General features: G+C 43.7%; 1 protein-coding gene across 11 annotated transcripts in view; it reads left to right on the forward strand.

The window, feature by feature from the left end:
* Window positions 1-7,950: 7,950 nt before the first annotated feature.
* Window positions 7,951-22,499, forward strand: part of REV1 (REV1 DNA directed polymerase) — a 61,280-nt gene continuing 46,731 nt past the window's right edge. For 2 of the 11 annotated variants that reach the window (XM_051632919.1, XM_051632976.1), the window contains exons 1-2: window positions 7,951-8,113; window positions 21,846-22,057. In XM_051632919.1, coding sequence (XP_051488879.1) covers window positions 22,001-22,057 — 57 coding nt within the window. In that variant the 5' untranslated portion in view covers window positions 7,951-8,113; window positions 21,846-22,000. Of the gene's footprint in view, window positions 8,114-10,133; window positions 10,164-14,347; window positions 14,461-21,845; window positions 22,058-22,499 lie in introns of those variants that run through there. The other 9 variants (XM_051632929.1, XM_051632985.1, XM_051632891.1 and 6 more) reach the window with 6 other exon arrangements.

Genomic DNA, 22,499 nt, shown 5'->3' on the forward strand with positions numbered 1-22,499 from the left:
CCTTGACAGCACTGAACAGAAGTAAAAAGTATGGATTTCCATATAACTGAGATCTCAACGAATTCTGAGAAGGAAAACACTGACTACAGGTAGAAAAGGGAAAAAAAACAAAACTGGGGGTGCTTTGTAACAGAAAAATCCTTCTTCTGCCTTAACACAAATACAGACCACCTGAAATTTACAGCAGAGAACTAACATTTCAGAGTAAGAACTCTCCTCCCATGCAACCTGCAAACCATCCAAGAAAGGTCTGCGAAGTCCTGCAGTCAGCAGGGAGTCCAGCTGCTTGGTCACTGTGAAGAGAGAGGCCCATGTTTCTGAATACAGAGAAACTGAGAAGTCAGGTAAGAGAGACAGCTTAATTACAGTGATCCAATATGCCTACTTAGGATTTTGTTGTTGCTTTGGGGTTTTTCCCAGTTGTCTAACAGTGACTGTTGTTTTGAATACATCAGTCTGTGTTGTAGTAAGCAGCTGCTTTTGGCAAAACTCCGTAAGAACGACTGTGTCAAACAATGCTCCAAGCTTATTTAGAAATTATGATGAAACAATAAGAAAACCAGCAATTGAATCCAAGGACTTTGCCTCAGATTCTCTTGCAAGTGGAGACACAGAACTTATTATCAATAACTGAATATTAGCCTAGGAAAACTATGAAAAGACATCCATCATATTATTATCTATATATAGACAGTATATGGTTACCTAGCAATATCTTTGAGTACTGAGCCATGGTTTCAGATTCATTGAAAACAGGACTGCAGGTGGCAATCCACTCGTGTATTTGCTTTTCACAAAACCAATTTTGCATTGAGGAAGCTGCTGACATGGAGATGCCAGAGCACTATCAGGATGATGTAGAAATCTTTGCAGATGTGCAATTTTCATCTAAAATAAGTTCCACTGCAGTGCCCTAGACTGCTTCAGTACCAAAGTAAAACTTTTTATTGTTGTTATTATTATTGTTGTTGTAATTGTTATTATTGATTTTATTTTTTTAAATGTAGTCTTCCCAGTTTCAAGAACAGATGCAGCCCTTAAGTATGACTGGGGGATGACTCTTCACCTTTCAGCTGTGACTACAGAATCTGCACCAGTTAAGAGTGTTGTACCTATCAGTGGTAACGAGTAAGGGGAGGAGAGGACTGAGGGATCTTTAGGCTCTCCAGTAAATCCACACTTTGTGCAAAATAGGCCTGATGCATTGGTCCATTCTGGCCCCTTTTGCACTACTCCAAAATGACTACTGGTGAGTAAAGTAGGTTGCTAAAAGAAAGCCACCAGAATAGGCTCACATGCCAGCATTTTTGCTCTTCTTAGTAGGGCAGCTTGAAGACAACAGAAGTATCCATTGTCGACACCCTTCCCTTCAATCACTGGTTTTGTGAATTGCAGCAGTAACATAAAAGCCATATTGTTCCATCATTAGCAAAGTGCCTGGAGCTAACTTTTGGCTCTGCCTCCTTCCAACAGCCTTTCCAAGTTTGTCTGTTTTCCGTAACTGTTTTGCTTCCTACCATTTTTTACCTAGACCTTTGCTTGTCTCCAGAGTGCATTCTGTGCAAAGAGCCCCTCAGCCACCTCCCCTCATACGAGGCCCAAATGTAGGCTGCTGCTGTCTGCAGGTTTTCATCTTACGTTGTTTTACAGTTTCTGCTCTTAGTAACATGCTCAGAAAAATAAATAAATAAAAGTAATTGTTTCCAAGTGTAGATTATCATGCCGAGGTTTCTTTTTTTCTTCTGTGCTGTTTAAAAACCATGCAAGAGAGACAGGGATTTCTATCCCTGGCTGGAAATCTTCTGTAGCTTCTTTCACTCTGGAAGGAGCACAGGCAGCTTCTGCTTGGCAGAACTAATTAATCATGATCGCAATAGAACGTATATCCCACCTGCAAGTACCTGACTGCACCGTGTTTCAGGAGCTAACAAAAACTGGCACGGTGGCTCAGAAGCGTGTGAACCCAGGGACAGGCCTTGTGCAGCGTTACTTCACGCCAGAACCAAACGCCGCAGACGAGATGTTACTACAGCGGTTTCACGGGTTACCACGAAACAATAGGGCTCGGCGGGGAAACTACTGCAATAACCCTGCAGCTTTTCCGCGCCGACGTCTCAGGCACGGCTACAGCAGGCTGTGCTTACGGCAGCACTGCAGGAGCGGAGGAACGTGCCCCTGCCGCTCGCAACTCCCTCCACCCTGCCCGAGGAAAACGCAGGCGGGCACGTCCCGTCCCTTCCCTTCCGGCTGAGCCAGTCGCCGGCGGGGGCACGACCGGGCTGTCCCACCCCGCAGCCCCGCTGAAGGACACCAGGGCTCCGCAGCGCAGGCCAGGCAGCCCGCACGCCCCTCAGCCGCCGCGCAGGGCGGGACACAGGGCAGGGGAAGGAGCGGGGCCGGCGGGCCGGGCCGGGCTGCCGTGCAGTGCCGTGCTGTGCTGTGCCGTGCCGTGCCGTGCCGTGCAGTGCCGTGCAGTGCCGTGCAGTGCAGCACCGCCTGGCCGGGAGGGGCCGCCGGGCTGCCCCGCTCCCCCGCCCCGCTGCGGCGGGGAGGGAGAGCGGCTCGGGACGCTTGGGTTGGAAAACGCCTGAAAGGTCATCGCGTCCCACCGGCGACCCAGCGCTGCCAAACCACGGCCCTAAGCACCACACCGACACGTCCTTTAAATACCTCCAGGGAATGGTGATCCCACCACCTCCCTGAGCTGCCTGTTTCAGGGCCTGACAACCCTTTCAGCGAAGATACTTTTCCTAATACCCAACCTAAACCTCCCCTGGCACAACCTGCGGCCAATTCCTTGTGTTCTATCAGTTGTTAACTCAGGAGAAGAGACCAACACCCACCTTGCTACAACCTCCTTTCAGGTAGTTGTGGAGAGTGACAAGGTCTCCCCTCAGCCTCCTTTTCTCCAGCCTAATCAACCTCAGTTCCCTCAGCCGCTCCTCCCAAGACTTGTGCTCCAGACCCTTCCAGATGAGATGCACCCAGAGCCCTCTGTGCTGTGCCGTGGGACCCTGTGCCCGTGGGGCTGCTAGGGTGGGACAGAGACTGTTTCCCACCACCCACTGCAAGAGTGCTGGTCCTTCTCTTCAGAGGGGGTCTGGCTGGGAGTCAGAGCTGGCACAACGTTCCCCGCATTGATCCCTCCAGCTGCACTGGCACCTGCAGGAGGGGTAGGGGTGTGCGTGCGTACACATGTGTTTGCATATTAAATAGCATCACTTTCGCAGCCACAGCCTGAACGACTCACTGGTTGTTGTATGGGGAGTATTTGGGAATAATTATGCACATCTGTACAAAACAGTGTTGCATGGCTTCAAGTAGCAAAATATCTGGGGGATGAGGGTGGATATACTGTATTAAACAGCTGAATTACAGGGCTGAAGCTATTGCTATTTTAAGGTCAGGAGAGCCCAGACAATACTTTGGGATTAATCCAGTGTCCCCTATTCTCACTTCCATGCTGCCTGAACAAGAAGTGCCCCTGCATTTACTGCTGAAGAGTGAACTTGGTTTGAGTCCCCCAGCTGGCATGAATTCAACACAGATGACTCTTCCAAGACATACTTGACCAGGAGAGAGCTACAAAGTTAGGAGGCTATACCCACCTTACAACAAGGAGAAAGCCCATTAGCTGTCACACTGCAGCCATTCTAAACTGGTTATTCACCTGTCAGGGGACCACTGCCACAAAACTAGAGCTACAGCAGCTGCAGGCTGGTGACTGGTATGGAACATCAGAGAGCAGCATCTGATTGGCAGCTTCACACTATTTAGCCTCTTTGGAGATGGGATGAGGGTGGCCAGCCTTCTTTAATTATAGTGTCAGCTTGGCTCTAGTAGAATCAAGCAATTGGCAGCACGTTTTCCCTTAAGTAGAACTACCTACAAACCAATAAAAGAGCAGGCAAAGGAATAGCCATTGCTAAGTTTCCTCCTTTCTCTGTGGCATAGAAAAAGATTGCCTCTGTGTTGGGCCTTGTGTTTATATGTACTGTGACAGCCTCAGATCACCCTGGGAAATGTGTGAGACTAGAAGGAACACACAGAAGTAGCAGCACAGGGACAGATCTTCCACTGGTGGCTTTACATGCCTTTTCTGACAGTAAGAGGCCCAGAGCGGTTCTATATTTATGACAGCAGCCTTCAGAGGCCACAGCAGCCACAATCACTGCTTGGACACGGCTCCCATGTTAGGCTGCAAGTACTGTGAAACTGAGCCTCTCGTATTTCACCTGGAAATTCCTTTGTGCTGAAGTTATTGGAATTACATCCGACGTACTTTTTTGTAAGTTTGAGCGGATTTTGACTCAGAAAAAGGGATTTATATGTAAAGGTTGCTCAATAGCAGTGCTTACCTCATTGAGATGCCCCAGCTAAGAACTCAAGCCCTCTGAACTGAGGCCTGTACATACAGTGCCTCCCTCTCCAGCCTCAGATTTGATTCCAAACTTGGTGAAGACAGCAGGAATGCTTTTACTGAAGTCAGCACGCTTTGAGCCAGGCTTCATCCTGTAAATATTTACCAAAGAATAAGCACATGACCCTGTTCCCAATCTGGCTACTATAACCTAAGATGTTTCCCTGTCAGCTCAGGAGCCTGCTAGTGCAGATGCATTTGCAACATGAGAGCTCTACAAGACATGGAAGACCATTTACTCCTACTAGTATTTGGCCCTTTTCCTAAACTTTCCTATTTTTATCATCTTTTTAATATTGATTCCTTTCCTTTTTCTGTTTCTTCTTAAACTAATATTGGCCAACTCAAACTAATTGTATGTTATCTTTGCTGAAAGTATAGCATGGTTACTTTTTCACTGTTAACTCTTACCCCAGCCTTACTTCACAAAACAAAGCAGTTGTCCCCACACGCCTCTGTAAATAACTGTTGGTTCCTCTTATAATTTGCTTATATGTCAGCTTCTATTTAAAAACAAAATATAATCATTGACTAACCATTTTAAAGCTGTTCTTGCTAACCTAAATTAATCCCTGTTCCACTTGTCTTTCTGCCTTTCTGCTCCACAATGGCCCTCTAGAGAAAAAGCTCTGTAAGGGAAAAATAATACACACATCCAGTCACACAGTACTTTTAACTGGTAGTTTGCTCCAGACTGGAAAGGACTGAGATTGGTAGAGGCATTTCTCAGCAAAACCTGAAAATACTGGCCCAATGAATTGGATCTGTTTTATATAAAATAACTTTTCTGAACAAAGTATTTTTCAGAACCCTTTTTTTTTTTTTTTCCCCAGGTAATATAATCACTGATGAAAATTAGACAGAAAGTGGCCAGCCATAATGTCTCTAAAATTGGTCAGGTTAAGGCTGCTCAAAACTGTAGTTAGTCCTTCCTTCTGGCAAGGAACACCCATATTTTGGAGACTGGTTTTATTAAAATACAGAGTGAAAACCGAATATTTGGGGTTTTCTCATAAAGATGCTAGGAGGTTTCCTATATTTTTCTAAGTGAAATGAAGAAACCACATCCTGGCTGAAATAGCTGATGGTCAACTGACCTAGGTAGACCTGAACTTGTCTTTTCCTTATTCTACTCAGATACCTTGAGCAGTATCTAACTAGATAGGGGGCTCTGGGTTTTATCAAACAATGCAGAGCATGAGAATACTTGAAGTTCTGACATTTTTCACAGAACAAGACAACTGGACCTTTGTTCTGGCAATGCAGATGAAGCAAAGAAGGTTCCACATAAGCACTTTTCTTAGAGAGACATACATGGCTTAATCCTGAAACTGAGTGCATGTGAGCAGACTGATGTGCTTCTAGCCAAACTGGAGTTTTGCCCAGTATCAACAGAGACTCCTAGCAGATCTAAGTGGATACTGGAACGCCTCTCCTATGAAGACAGGCTGAGAGAGTTGGGATTGTTCAACCTGGAGAAGGGATGGCTCCAGGGAGACCTTATAGTAGCCTTAGAGTAGCCTTACAGTATTTGAAGGGCATCTACAAGAAAGCTGGGGAGGGACTTTTTACAAGGGCTTGTAGTGATAGAATGAGGGGTAATTGTTTCAAACTGGAAGAGGGTAGATTTAGACATTAGGAAGAAATTCTTTCCTGTGAGGGTGGCAAGACACAGGCACAGGTTGCCCAGGGAAGCTGTGGCTGCCCCCTCCCTGGAAGTGTTCAAGGCCAGGGTGGATGGGGCTCTGAGCACCCTGGTCTAGTGGGAGGTGTCCCTGTCCATGCAGGGGGGTTGGAACTAGATGATCTTTAAGGTCCTTCCAACTCAAACCGTTCTGATGCAGTTGTAGGACCAGGGCTATTTTCTACTTATAAAACAAATTGCATGTAACAGAATTAGATAGAGGTAATTCTGTAATAAACAAGTTTTCTGTAAGTAATATAACTAATAGGACCTGGTTTCCTATCCCCACATGCCCTATGTCTTCCCCTAAAACTGGTCTTTCCTTCTTCCTAGCCTCCACACAGGCACACTTCATAGTATCCCACTGCTTTCTCATGAGCTGTAAGTGGGGGAGAACTGGAGAGGGGCCTGCACATGCTGTGACTGGTTTGGCACAGGAGCGTGGCACTAAAAGCTCAGGGAGTAAGTTATCTTGGGCTCCCATGCTACCTCATTGCTGCTCTTTCTAATGAAACCTGCAAGCTTTGTATTGTTGAGGCCAAGATCCTCTTCATCAAGCTGGGCTGAGATGGCCACTGGATTTATAAGTTATGAGGGATGAACAGGTAGACCACTGCAATTCCTTTAGGAACCTAGCTGATTAGAAATGCAGAACCACACACAAGAGACAGTGGGTACTATTCCCATATCCAGCAAGCCAGGGACACAAGCAGGCCCTTGTCCCCTGGGAGAAATCCCTTCCAGTGTGAGGCTGGGCAGTCCTGAACCTGGCTCAGCCCCACGGGGTACCCAGCCAGGGCAGGGGCAGGGGCAGGGCAGGGGCAGGAGTGGGAGCAAGGGCAGGGCAGGGCAGGGCAGGGCAGGGGCAGGGGCAAGGGCAAGGGGACGCCGCAGAGGCGGCCTATCGCTGAGCCCACGCAGGGCCCAGCCGAGGCGCCACGGCGGGGGGCGCCATGGGTGCGGGGGGCGCGGTGGGTGCGGGGGGCGCCCCCAGCCACAACGCGGGGCTTCCCCGCGCGCTCCTTCCGGTAAAGAGGAAAGGGCGGGGGGAGGGAGCGGTGTTTGCCCCCGCCGGAGCAGACTCTTCCCCCGCCTCCGCTGCCGTGCGGGCCGTGGCAGTGCTGGGGGCAGCAGACGTGACAGACCCCTCCTCGTCCTCACCGGGTCCTGCCCGCCGCCGCCTGCCGCTGCGCTGACGGGGAGACGCGGGGCCGCAGTGCGGGCGGAGGCGCACGCCCCTGGCCCCCGTCGGGCCGATGGCTGCCGGCGGCCCCTGGAAGTGGGAGGTGCGGGCGGCACTCCGCACAAAGCTCTGCTCCCTTCCCCTCCCCGCTTCCCTGCCAAGTCCCCTGCCGCCCCGCCCCGCCCCGCCGTGGCACGCCTGCCCGCAGCCGCTGCCGCAGCTCCCGCGCTTGCGGGGCGCCCCTCGAGCCGCCAGGGGGCGCTGCAGCCCCGCGCCCCCCCCCCCCGCAGCACGCCCGGGCGGGGCCGGGAGGGGCGGGGCGGGGCGGGCCGGCCGCGAGCTCCTGGCGCGCCGCTCCGCTTGCCCCGCCCCTGCCCCGCCCCTCCGTCACGTGCTCCCCAGCCCTCGCCCGGGCGCGCGCGGCTTTGCCGCGGGGGCGCGAGCCGCTAGGGGGCGCCGCGGGGGCGGGCCGGGCCGGGCCGGGCTGGGCTGGTCGGGTCCGCCCGGCGCGCGCCGCGTGTTGACCGAGCGGCGGTTGGTGGCGCGAGGCTCTCTCGTGACGCGCTCGCAGGAAGGGCGGGGGGAGGAGGGGCTGCTGCGGGGGACACCGAGAGGGGGGGCGGGAGGGAGGGAGGGAGGGAGGGAAGGGGAGCGCGGCCGTGGCCGAGAGCCGGGGAGAAGGAGGAGGAGGAGGAGGAAGGCGGGCAGAAGGCGGTGGTTGCGTGCGCCCGTGCCGGGGCGGCGGAGCCGCGATGTGAAGCTCCCAGACGGCCCGGCGGGGCAGGCGGCGGCGCCCCGGGAATGTGCGTCTGGGACGCGGCGGAAGGTGAGCGGCGGCGGCGGCGCGGGGCTGCCGGAGCGGGCGCGTTCCCCCCTCGCGGCGCGGCGGGCCCGGCCCCCCCTCCTTCCTCCCCCCCCATGGCTCGCGAGCGCGCCCCCGTGCGCGCGTGCGGGGGGCGGCTCGGGTAGATGGGGGGGTAGGAAGGAAGGAAGGAAGAAGGGGGAGCCTGAGGCAGCCGCGGGGCCCTCAGCCCCTGCCCTGCTCCAGCCCCTCCCTGGGCCCGCGGCCTGCTCCTCCCCGGTCTCCCCGCCGCAGCTCTTCCCCAGCTCGGGGCTGGGCCGGGGCTGGGGGGGGCGGGTGGCGCGGGGTTATGTAACCGGCGCGGGGGCCTCGCGCAGCCCCGCTTGCCCGCGCGCGGGAGGGCGTGCGCGCGGGGGGAGCGTGTGTGTGTGTGGAGGGGGGGGGGACACACACACGGGACACGGTCCCTGGGCGCGCTCACGGTGCAAGTTGCTGCGGGTGTGCCGGGTGGGTGTGCGTGCGTGTCTGGGGCAGCCACCCCCGCTCCTCGCCTTCCCCTCCCCCCCTGCTCTACGGCACCTGTGTGTGTGTGTGTGTGTGCGCGCCTGTGTCTGTCACATGGGGCCTGCGCCTCAGACACAACACGGCTCCCCAGGCAGAGCCGGAGTGATGCGGCGAGTATTTTGCCAGCTAAGGGGTCATTGCAGGGAAATAGGTTGGAGGAGGAGGAAAGCCGAAGCCTTGGTGCAGCCTTGCCCTCGCGCACGCACCACGCGCTGTGGCGCTCAGCTGTAGAAGCATGGATCTCTGTCTGCGGTTTGCCATCCTGTTTGAAACAAGTTGTATTTGCTGAGCAATAGTGCTTATTATAACCAGTGTGCTGAAAGGAGGAGGACCTGTGCTTTATAAGTAAACCTGTGCTTACAAACGCCGAGGGACAGCTGTGTTTATGGATGCTTCTTCACCCCTTCTCCCTCTACTGCTGATGCATTTTGTTATGTAGTTGCCATTGACTTGACCTGTGACACTGAGACTGAGGAAAAAGCCCCTGATGGGAGATGGGTAGTAAGGGCATGTTAACCCTAAGAAGGGATCAAAAGATAATATTGCAGGCACCTGCTTTTTTGGTAGATAATCTCTATGTTGTACACTGCAGTATTCCATTATTTCTGATGATCTAAAATTAATGTCAGAGTCATCAAAATGACAGGGCTGTGAATTACCTGAGGTTTTCCTCATCAAAATACGAGTTATTATGTTTATTCTGCATCTTAATATAAGATCCAGGTCCAATCCCACATTTGGTACTCTAGTTCAAAGAAGCAAAACCAGGAGATTGTAATCTTGCAGTCTGAATTCTTTATGCATTTAGATGCTGATGTTGCTCAGATAGAACTGTTTTAAACAGCTGCCCATTTTACCATTTATTGCAAGAGGTTACAGTTAGCATTTATTTCTGGAATAGTTCTGTCTTACCAAGGTTTATGACATTTAACTGAGAAATCCAAATCTCTGACAAACTCTTTGCCATCTTGTCTCAGGCATGTAGTTATTACCCCTTCCCACCATATTGGTATTTCATTCAGTCCATTTTGGACAAGGTACCAAATCCTTGTTAGTAAATAATGCTGAGCTGTCTGACTGGAGGTCATTGGTAGGACAGTATTAGTAGAGGCACAGAGCAGACACCTGCCTTGCAACTCAGGGATGTTTAACTACTTGAAGATAGATGGTTTTAAAAGTAAAGCTCTAGCAGGAAAAATACATTGGCATATTTTGAGCCTTGATTGTAAACTGATTGTACATTTTTCTGTATACAGTATGTGTGTCTTCAATACATTATTCAGTAATTGGCCTTTCAAATGTAGCACCAGTCCATCTTTCTGGATAGTGTGTACATACTCTCACTTAGTCAGAGCCTGTTCTGATGCAGTGATAATGTGTTGTAACTAAGTGCTGATTTTGATTAGTCTTTTCTTATCCCTTGACCTAGATGTCTTTTTAAAAGAAGTTTCATGCCAAATGTTCAGTCTTTCTACCATCCCTTTCAGTGATTAGAGGGATTAAAGAAAAGGTGAGAATTACACAACCACAAAACCAGGTTTTGAGTAAGTAGAAAAAATTGCTATGATTACACAGAGCTTTTTTTTAATAAATCAGTTGTCCAGGGCAAGCAGGAAAATAATAGCTTACCTGACCCTGCCATATGCTTTCACTGTTTAATTTGTTAGCTATTGTTTATTTCATGGATAATTTCTTTTTTTTTTAATGTATTAAACATTTTCTGTTTTAATTAAAGGTGTATGTTAATATCACTGAGATCTGTCAGCTCTTAACAGCATGTTTGCCTGATATGGATGTAACAAGGGAAGTAAATACCCAAATGTTGAAACCCTCCCTCAAGAATACAAAGTAGATTAATTTGTTGATAGTGCCGTGTGTTTACCTAAGCATAGCAAAATGAGGAAAAACTGGAAGCAAATAGAAATGGGAGTGGCCATGGGGTTATAAAGTTGAAAGTAATATAGCAAATCTAAGTGGTTGCAAAAAAGCATGAAGAATTCTCAAACGTGTAATACAGTATACTGATGAAAGTATACTTTTATTTTTTTTAAGATACAATTTTGTGTAATGCTTCTCCCTGAGAGTAGCTTTCTGCTCTGTTGTGGAAACCTGGCAGCATTTTAATTGGAGAGGAAAATGTTAGTGAGGAGAGCCTCCCATGTCTGTGGTCCCTCCACTTCTGTATTTAATGTGGAGTAACTGGGGCTCATAAGATAATCAGAATTAAGAAACCCTTCTCTTCCACTGAAGAGTGAAGAAGAGGTGAGTGTGTCACAGAGCTTTAAATTGTAGGCTGTGATGATAATTTCCATTCCTGTGTCCTGTATTTTCAAAACTAACTGTAGTTAAGGAACCTGTGGCTGTTAAATTCATCTAGGAGGTAAATTGAGTTTGACATACCCATAGAAAGGATTGTTGCATCTTCCATATTCTTTGCTGTAAATGCCTGAGCAGACCATGGTCCCGGAATTTTGGTGTTGGCTTTTGGAGAAAGTAATATTTTATTAATTTTTCTTTTTCTGGGGAGAGAGGAACTCCTTTCCTATCATAAAGCTTCAGGTTTCTCTATTAGTGTTCTACCTATTTAATAGTGCTGGTGGTTTGAAATTTGGTTGTTTGCAAAAGTAAAGCTTAGCCATATTGTGGTTAACTCTTCTGTGTTGGTTTTACTGTCTGTTTCCAGGCATCTGTAAATGCTTTAACCAAATCCCAATGTAAGCAAATTACTGGTTGTAACCTCCATATTTGGTTTCTTTCAATTCATGCAGACCTTTTCAGCTTTTTGGTTTATGAAAGTAAATAATATTGAAAAAGAGAAAGCTAATTTTGCTCAGGAGAAGACACTGCTCGGGTACCTTGCAGAGTCATTCATGCAAATGCAGGTGGATTGTTTTGAATGCCAAAACATAAAAGTAGTGCTGAAGCAGCACAGAGTCAGGTTGAGAACTGCTTATAAGGTTTTCTCACATTGACTTAGAGACTGGCAGTATTCTGGCTGGGTGGGGTATGCAGTTTATTTTGGCAGGATCCTGGGGGCTGTTACTAAAAATTTTGGTCAGGTTCTAGTTGTCAGTGAATATTCAAAATAAAATAAAATTCTGTCCACCACGTTCATGACTTCATCTTTGTGAGGTGACTCAAAAAGTGCTAAGTCCAGGGCAGGATGAGTCAGCGTCTTGGACAAACGGTTGGACTCTGCTTACATAGTTTTGGAAATGTAGGAGCTGTTGGTATTTAAAGGAACTAATTACATTGCTGGTATTTCTTATAAATAGGAAAGCAGATGACCATGGTGACCATGGCATATAAGATAAATTCTTAGCGTAGTTTACCAAGTAGAGTAAATGTATTTTACCACTTTGTGCTTTTGAATGCACCTCCCAGTTATGTAAAGAGCTAAAATTGTAGTCTGTATTGAAAGGATACTGTTCCTGGTTTCTGAATCTGCATGTTGTTTTCAGGAAATGTAAGAGCATTGGGAAACTGGAAAGAGTGGCTTTCCAGTCACTATTTCCTAGATGTCCGTGCTGAAAGGGCATTACTGGGTAAGCAGTTCTGAGAATAATCTTCTAAAGGAACACAGCAGCGAAGGGGTAATGACTTTTCACTCTTAATTTCTGGCTGATCAGGAATTTGAAGTTAAAAGTCTTCCCCCTCCACAATTATTCCAATAATTCCCATATTGATTTTTAACTGAAGTTCTACAAGTACCATGTTTGCCTTGGGTAGGCCATTTTTTTTCTCTGTGGCCTTTTCTCTATCGATCTGTATCTACTAAGTAACAGTATAACACTGTTGTTTCAATGTCAGAGGTACTTAAAATACCAACCTGAAAACACTTTGGGCCAAGAATGCAATTCAGATACAAGTATTATTTATGGATCTTAAAGAATTAGATAATTTTTGTTTTGTCCTAAGAAGTTAGAACTGTGTTTTTTTTCCAGGAAAACATACTGGTCTCTTCACTTTCCTCTAAATCTAGGAAGAAATCTGAGAATATATTGAATCTGACAAAATGCTCATCTAGGTAATAGTAAAGAAACAAACATACTGCGATAGTTTGCCTTTATATTCTGGGTTCCTGTGGTTTGTTACCTTATAAAAACAAAGCAAAACTTTAGTGGCTTTTTATTCCATTCATCGGTTCAACCCATAGGGGCTTTTAGCATGCTTGGTGTCCTCTATCAGAAAATCTGCAAATAAACTAGACGAGATGCAGAAATATTTCCAGTTGTTACACTCTCTCCACTTACTGGTTTCATCTGGTTCACCCTGGTCTTGTTGGTCTGTGTTGATGATATAAGTGATATTCATGGACTAATGAAAGATGCAGAAGACTTAAGTAGAAACTTACAATGCTAAGCACAGAAGCTTATCTCATGAAGATTTTACTTCAAAAAAGATTCTGAGAGTTTCAAAGACAAATCCAGAAATACATTTGGGAACCTGACTATGCAATGTCAGTTAGAATTAAGTAATGTCATTCAAAAGCTGCCATTAACAGAAAATCTTCCTATTTAAATACTGAAACAGTAGTCATCAATATTTTTGCTACTAAAGTTACTTGAGTTCTTACAGTTTTGCTGCTGTACATGTTTAGTGCTGCCTGTATGTGAGTAGAGAGATGGTCCTACTTAGTATCTGACATCAGCCACCACTTCAGATTTGCACAGTGGATATCTTGTATCTTTTTTTTTCTCTGAAGAGCCTGGCCTGATCGACACCTGCACAGTGTACACTGATAACATCAAGTTGAGCGTAAAGTACAACTGCCTTGGGCACTTGTCATTAAAAAAAAAAAAGCATCCAAACAAAATCAGCTTGTAAAGAAGTGATGCCTTCTCATTATGTTATGTAGAGCACCATCCCAGAGAGCAGATTTGTATCTGTGCCATTCTCTATGGCCACAGTGGTTAATCGGGTCAGTGAGCAGTCAGAATGGTCAGCAACAAAAATAAATTTGTTGTGTGTATACACATTCACACGTGTGCACACAGATGCATGTATATATACACACATGTCTATCCAAATAAGTGCAGAAAATCCATGAAGAATATGTAGTCTCTTCTGACAAGACTTCAACAGTCTACTGGCCTGACGTCTAGGGAATCTCAGAAAGCTGAAGATAGTGTATGTTAGGGGTTTTTCCAGCACAGTTCCTCTGAATTTGATGTTAACAAGTTCAGAACATTCACAAATTCCTTGCTTGGATCACCTCATGAACATTTTCCAGTTACTTATTTTGTAACAGTTATACCTTCTTTTACCCACTTTGCCTGCCTTGTTAAGTTTAGCTTTACAAGGACACTTTGTTTGGTTGTGCCTAGGAAGCCCTAAATCATTCAGCAGCACCAACTCTTACCATTATTTGGGAGGAGGGATCTTGACTTACTTATGCTACCTACTAGGTGCTTGACCTGTGCCTTAGCATAGACTTCCTGTGTATGACAGGAATTATGGGACTGGGTTGTTGTCAGTCTGAGGAGTACACAAACTTAAGAACTTCCTAAACAAGTTCTGTTGATTAATTAGGCAGAAAAAGGAACATACGAGTGGTATGTTCCTTTTCAAAGAAGAGAGTAACTGAGTTCTCTGTTCTCAAATATTATAAACAGCTAAACAGTGGCTTGAAGGAAGGCAACTCATATACCCATTTCATTTATTGTTTCAGATACTCAAGTCCAAGAGAGAAAGAGAATTTCCTTTTGGTGGTTTACAGTGCATTCACTATACTGCTACTGAGAGTCCTCATTCCACAGGCTGTGCTGCTTCTGATTTTACTAAATGGATTTTATTCTGGAATCTAGGTATTTGAAACATGGCATGAATATTTTGAGTGTGCTAAGTTCTCTTGGGGTTGAAGCCCCAAAGGAAATGTACAGAAAAGAAATAATGAAGCTAGTTGCTGAAGTCTGCTGCCACTATTTTATTTAAGAGGTGATACTTGAACTAAAACGTTAATTGAGATACATGGTTAATTATGACAATGAAAATATATGAAGAAGAGCAAGTCACCACTGAGGAACTTTGAAAGAGGGGGGAAGTTTTACCAAACAGTGCAGAATGTTGAAAATGAAGCCTGAGTCACTACTTGTGACAAGCTCTAAATGGACTGTAGCTGCTACTGAGTGTTATTTCTAGAGGGGAATGAAACATTGACAGTTGGTCTCAAATTGGATCTGGCTTGCTATTTTTCCAAAGAATTAACCATCTCAAATGCCATATATAAGGTAGAAAAGTATAATCTTAAAAACAGGTTGCAGAAAGCTGGTGCAGACTAGGCAGTGATGCTGTTCTCTGTATCTTGTGCCCATGGTTCCTCAAGCTGTGACAGTTAAAACACTTCTCTGTCACAGACTTCAAATGAGTTGTGAAAAGGTCTGAACACTTTGGTCATGTACAGCTCTCATGTAAATGGTTACCTACTGTGCAACTGCTTTAAGTCGTTGTGATGATTCATCAGCAAAGTAAGTGTATATTTATTAGTTGCTACTTGTATGTAAGTACAACAGTCTTTGACGTTAAAGTAAACCACTCAGAAATAAAGATCAGTTTTAATTGCAAAAATAGTCAGTTTGGAAACTGGATTAGTTTAGCAAAGTGTTCCTGTGTCTCTTTCTGGCGAGCGATTGAACCTGAAAGAGTATCATTTCTTTGCTGTCAAGCTCAAAGTATGCACGGAACATGGTTTTAGAATAGTTGTCTACACATGAGTTGATTCTGAAGGACTTGTTTTTTTCCATGCATTACGTAGGTAGTATGGTATTTCACATTTCTAGCAAATGCCATGAATGCTCATATTTTAGAAAAATACTATTTCTAAATTTCTCATACTCACAGTTTTGTGTCTAATATTTAATGTGCCTAAGATTTTAATGATTGTTCTTTCCTAATTTATACTCTTAGGTTTGCTCACAGACGCATTGTGTGGTTTTGGACACAGAAACTTTTCAAATGTCCTTGAGATAATTTCATTTCTGTTGCTTTAAGGCATCATTTAAGATTGAACTGCAGAACAGAACTTGCAGATTCATCCTAAAACACCAGGTGCTTGTAGTTAGAAGTGGTTATCTTATGGGCACAGGTGGCCTGAGATGGGGAGCTGTTCGTAGCTTTTCTTTGAAAACTTAGGCTACGGAAAAGGTGAGGCAGCCTACCCCTTTTGTTTATTATAGGGTAGCTAGCTCATTGCAACTCTGTATCCACATTTACACCACAGTTACTTGATTATAGCCATGATCCTAAAAGTCAATTTCTATAAATGGCTAAGATAATCTTAAGATCTGACTGGCAGGGAGGGAGGAACATCTCATCCATTCATCTTTTCTGGCCTGTCTGCTTTGGCTTTGATGCTTTTGTGAGTCAGTTCAGCTTGCTAAACTGGCAGGAAACTAGCCGGTAAAATTGTCATTTTTCTGTTGATTTTGTGAGCTGAGTTGCCCATAGCACCAGTATGAACATAGGGATCATGTGAGTTTGGAGGAAGTGTAGAGGTTGGGAAGAAGAAATAAAAACAGCAGAGGCTGAAGGGCAGAACCATCCCTTTTGGCCACAGCCGTCAAGTTGACTCAGCCATTTTATGAAACTTCACCCTGAGAGTTTATTTCCCACCTAGAATAAAATTTCAGTTTCTCTGCAACACACTAATTAGTTTATTTTAATATGGAACAGTAGTGTTAGCTCTGAAGTGTCTAAAATCACAGGGATTTAAAAATACAGTATCTTATAATAAATTTTGAACTCCTTTTTTTATTTTTAGGTTATTTTCCTGGATTCTGAACTTTTCAATATGTGGTAGAAAACAGTTTTAGACCCTGTAACAGCAGCTCTTTCCAGTAGACTGAGTCAAGAATAGGACTTTCTTGTGCTAAGAAATATGTAAACATGTAAGACAGTTCTTCCCTCAAAAAGCTTGCTGACTAGTGCCAAGCAGAGTGGTGACTTTGATGTGGGAGCTGGAATGTAGACGCATGAAACTCAAACAGGCCACAAAATACCCACTTGGTGGAAACAACTTTTAAGCCTGCTGAGGTGGAATGGATTCAATCCACAGTTCAAGCAAAAGATTCTGATACCCATTAGCAGTGGCCCAAAATGACCGTACTTACCATTGCAGTAGAGTTAACACCTTCCAGAATAAGGGTTGTGGTGTTTGAATATGTTAATTAAATCAAGTTCTTTTGTATTAGAGGACATTGACAGGATGTTCACTCTGGTCAGAAATGCAGAATAGCTGTTACAATGTGTTATACTTTCGTTCAGCTTTCAGTTACCTTAAATTGTATTGTCTCAATTAGAAGCTACCAGTGCTATGTAGTTAGACACAAGTTGCGCAGGGGTATTTGTTGAGTCACAGTGCAGCCTCATTTTATCCTTGAAAATAGTTCATATGCTTACACGTAGTGCAGAACTGTAAAGTGTATATTCTACCAGTTTCAACTTGTCTACTTGAAGAGGCAACAGAATGTTCCTGCACCATATACATAATAAGGGAATGCTGAAAAGTATGACAGTGAGAACTCAGGTTTGGGCAGGACTGGTACTGACCTGGAATTAAAAAGCCCATGAGGATCCATATTCACTTTTTAGAGTCATTGAGATCTGTATTCTGTGCTCCCAACCATTTTTCCCCATAATACCCTTGGTTTCAGTCTGGGTTCATCCATTAGCTGTGGTATCCCAATTGCTCAAGAATGGAAAGCCATTTTTCTTACAACCACACTACCCTGAATTTAAAGTATTTTAAAGAAGTAAATTCCCTGCATCAAATCCTGTGTTTTGCAGATGAAATTAGAACAAATATTAGCTTAACATCAACATTCATATCTACGTTCCTTGTTTTGTGATCTAAAATCTCACAGTTGCTGTGCAGCTTTACTATACACACTGACATGTTTATAGAATTCATAAAATGTAGAGTTAGCATTTAATTCCATTGACTGATCTGTACACTTTGATTAACAGTCTTTAATAATAGGATTAAGTGGTTGTGAAGTATAATGCTAGGTCTATAAAGCAGTGTGCAAAGGGATGTTACGTATCTTTTCCTAGTGGGCTGTATTGAGTACTTCTGAGCCACCAGTCATGTACACAGCATCAAAACTGTCAGTTTCTCTTCTAGATTCAACTTTAAAAAGGATTGCCCAATGGAAACTTAGTTGAAGAACACTATTTTGTAGAATTATAAGACTTTACCATTTGTATATGGTCTAGAAAGAGATGCAGGGACAAAATATGTTAATTTTCATCACAGGAGTTCTTAACTGGGCTTTCAGAGATTCTTTCTCTTGCACTGAAAACCTGAATTCTGTTCTTAGGAATGCTGTTTCTACCTTTACAGGCTATTGAGCAGTTTCAGAGTCTGTTTGGATTCTTTTTTTTTTTTTAATTTTTGAAGATTTATTTGTTTTCTCAGGTTTAGAATATGAGCATTTCAGTTTGCTTTAAAAAGGTTTTCTCTGGGTGAAGGGTCACTTTGTAACTTGTTCTTCAGGTTCTAGAGATACCTGACAACTGGTAACTATGGTGGCTCACTTTTGCTGAGTCACTGTGCACTTGTGCTCTTGTTTGTGAAAACAGAGAAGACTTTTCTGAAACAAGTTAATTAATCACAAGAAAGATGAACTCTTACCTGAAATTGACCTGCTTTTGGTGGGTGTTTATGTCCCCTGTCTTTCCCCCCACACACCCTAATTGGAAGAGTTCTTTACAACGAGTTTCTCTTAGTCATCATTATTACTATAGAGGGAGCATTGTATCATCCTTACATTCCTTATTTAATGAACCAGTGAGTATGTTTCAAATATTGCTAAACTTTTCCCATGATTTAATATTATCCTGTGCAAGATGTCTCTCAAACTGATTCATTCCTTAATTTCAGCAAGGCAGTTGTAGAGGCTATCTTCATTCTCAAGGAAAAATTCACACTGTAAGCACAAGTCTTCAGCAGCAGTGATTCTCCTTAGTCCAGAAACCTTGGTTCATCATTCAGTTATTGGAACTGCAAAAGGGAGAAACTACTTTCCCAGGTTTTCATATCAGTATTACAAAAATAATCCACTATTCACAAGACATGAGCCAGAGGCACATTGCTAATCACTTAAGTACTGTGCTCTTAAGTTGCATGTTTAGAATTTAAGTAGACTGAGTCAAGAATCACATCTGCTAAGGAAATGGTAATTTATTATCAGATGTTGTAAGTAGGCATTACAGCCTAGCTTCTCTAGTTTTGCAGGCTCTATAGAGGAAGACAGCTTTTGAGCAGTTGATACGTCATGTTTTTAACAGACTAACCTGAAGTACTACTGTTTTTCTGATTTCTGGTTTTAATCAAACTAAGCCCATACCCATGATTCTGATTTTGATTGGCCCCACTGGTTGTGATGTTCTTGTTTAATGACTTTCAGTGTAGGGATCTTTCTTCCTCGCCTCCCAGTGTCCTGAATAAAAAGGAAATATGCTTCGAGGTTTCAGAAAAGCTTATCCTCATGAAGGCAGTTTTTCAGTGCATTGGTCATTAGATGTTTTAATTTAAGCAAGAGGTTGTATAGGATTCAGAATAACTACCTATCAAATCCTATCTTCTCAAGAACTTGGTGACTGAACTAAAGAACATCTTTGTTGAACTGATACTGTGGTGACTTACACTGAGTATTCCATATGGTCTTGAAGGTTCTTTTTTTTTCTTTCTTTTTTTCTTTTTTTGAGTAAGAGTTGCTGTTCATATCAGATTTTCTATTTTGATAGACTTAAAATCATAGAACAGCCCAAATTGCAAGGGACCTCAAATGACTATCTAGTACAACCTTTCATGAATAGAGAAGCCTAGATGAGATTATCTAGAACCCTGTCCAATTGCAGCTTTAAAACCTCCAATGATGAGAACTCTACTGTTCCCCGGATATGTTGTTCCAGTGATTTATTGTTTTCACTGTAAAAAATTATTTCTTGTGTGAAGTTGAAACCTCTCCTGGTGCCACTTGTACCCCATTGTCTCTTGTCCTTAGGAAGAGTCTCTGTCCTTTTTGTACCCACCTTTTAAGACTGTGTCATCCTTTATTGGGAAGGAGAAAGGCTGATCAATAGTTACAATTCTGGTGTCTCTTATAAGTTCATACACTAATACCTATACTATCTAAAAACACTAGATCTAAAAATATTTTACTTAATGTGGGGTTTTTCCTTGAACTTAGACTTTTCTGTCCTCTCCAAGAATGCCTTAGCCAGCAGTGATAGATTTGAATTACAGTTAACTTCAGCCGATGAAAAAATACAGATTTTCCATGTGAAAGAAACTAACAATTTATTTCCAGTATGTACTGTTCTCTACAGGAAGTAAGTCAGTTTTGTATTTCATGTGGTCATGTACCTCATCTCCTCTTATTTTTTTCACTGATCTTTAGGAGTTCTGTGGTATTGCTCAGATATAGTCCAAACCACCAAAAAACAATTTCAGAAAGCCCAGTGTCTTGGAAATAGGTCACTGGGTAAGAAATGCAGGTACCTAGAGAGAAAAGACAACATACTGAGGAGGGGTTGCTTTGTTTTGGTTGTTGGTGTAGAGCTCATCTCCTTGACATGTCATTAATCTTCATAATTGCATACATCTGTGTAGGTTATGTATCAAATTACATCAACTGTAAGAAAAATAGAACCAGGTGTGTCATGATCTTCCTGTGTTTGCAGAGGTCCCGAAACTTACAACTGAATCTTGTATTTTCAAGGTAGTTTTATGCCTGCTTTGACTATAACTCTATGGTTGCCTGGTCTGGCCTATTTGCAGTACTCCATTAAAATTACCACATTTATTAAAACTTGCCTGCAGCTGTGTCTTGTTCTGTGGTCAAACTTGCCTGCAATCCAGAGTGATTAAATTGGATTTCAGAGGATAGCTGCTTGGTAGCTCTAGAACAAAAAGGGGTTTAAGAAACAACAGCTGGAATTCAACTTTCAGTCAGGTTCAGAGAACGGAATTTTGATGTGATAAATGAGGCAATCTCCAGAACAGTGTAGGAGAAGACTTGGATAGGAAAATGACCAAAATGTGTTATCTCCATCCACAGCTGTATATGTGTGCTAGTAGGCTGGAGACTGGGTGAAATTTTTGTGTTCTGTTAATGGATGATGCTATGGAGTAGGTATCTTCTCAAAATTAGACAATGATGAAAAAAAAATTGTCTTCCTTCTGTGCATTAACTGTAGTTTTAAGCCTTTCTGTGGAAGATAAAGGGATAGAAATGAAATTTAATGAAGATGACTGGCTTAAATCTTCTTCGTTTTGGTTTCAGAGTCCTGTCCTCACACTTGTAAGAGCTGGTAACCCTAAGAGACAAAACAGTGTTTATTTAGGGAACCAGTTAGAGTAGAAAAGTGGGAGATGTAGTAGCAGGCAGTGACCTCATGATCTTACTACATCATTAATCAATATTTTAAAATCAGTGTTACAACAGCTACAGTTAATGTGAATCACCTGGGTGCAGTGAACAGTTGGCTACAGTCCAAAACATTTACTTTTCTCTCCACTGGTTCTGTTGTAGCCAACTAATAGCTCGTTTGGGGACACTGCTGTGTAGATCTTACTGTCCAGGGCTAAGTGTCTTGCATAATGGAAAACAGCAATTTGGTTGGTTGGGTATATTTATTATTTCTTTAATATTAAGCAACACAAACAAACAACCCTAAGAGAAGTAACAAACCTAGCTATAGAGCATACTAGATCATTTAAACAGCTGGCTTTTCACTGACAATAGCTTGGCTTTTTTTTTTTTGCATTTTTTTTTTTCTTTTATGTGATGTATTGCATTGGAGCAACAGCCATTTGGACTTTTATGATTAGCTATAAATCCACTGGTGCAATTAATCCAGTCTGTAGTACCAGGAGGTGTTTGCTGCCATCCTACCATGTCGATAGTATCAAATAGGAAATAAAAGATTGTTCCTGACTTGGGCAATATTTTGCATGAACAGTAGCAATTGTATTTAAGAGCCTTATAATAATGCCTTTTGTAGGAGATATGTGATGAACAGGAAGAATTTAATAAATCATAATGGAAACTGAACTTTATAATGAGTTTTTGTATTCCGGGTGACTAGAACAAAATGTGCATGTGTGCCTTTGATACGTAGCAGGAGCTACAGTATGCAGTGCTACAAAACTGAAGAACTAGGTTTTTATGCAATTTTTCGTTTCTAGGTTGACTGAATAACTCAGTTCACCGAAGCCCATTGAAAAATGTAATCTTGATGATAATCTTTAGATAGCCCGTAATGCATCATTGAAATGCCACTGATGATACTGCTAAACATCTAAATGAACAAGCATTGTTCTTCCTACGCAGAAGCTTCAGTATGAGGCGGGGTGGATGGCGGAAACGGGCTGCCGAAGGCGATGGCTGGGGAATATGGGTATGTTCAAAGCCAAGTGGCTCTTTCTTTTTTGGAGAGAGGGAAATGGCACTGTGCTTAGAAAGGGTTTACAATGCTGTTATATATACTAAAGTTATGTAATAAATTAAACCATTTTGCCTCACTTGAAAACACATAATTAAGTTCAAAAGAAATCACCAGATTTTTAAGTCTTCTTTAACTAAATTGCATTATTAATAAGTGCATAGCCTTGAATATCTTTAAATCACCATTTAAATCTAAACTAAAGAATTTTAAAACTATTTATGGTTGTCTCTACCACATTCTGCATAGTTGGACAAACGGTATCTGAGGGACCTGACTTACATAAATATTTTAAATAGTCTCGTATTTTGAAGAACTGAAAATACATGGAGCTTAATGAATATTCTCTATATTTTTCTCCACACAGTGAGCCTCTGATTTAGCATCTAAACTTGCA

Source organism: Apus apus, chromosome 1, assembly GCF_020740795.1.
Source record: "Apus apus isolate bApuApu2 chromosome 1, bApuApu2.pri.cur, whole genome shotgun sequence".
NCBI lineage: Eukaryota > Metazoa > Chordata > Aves > Apodiformes > Apodidae > Apus > Apus apus.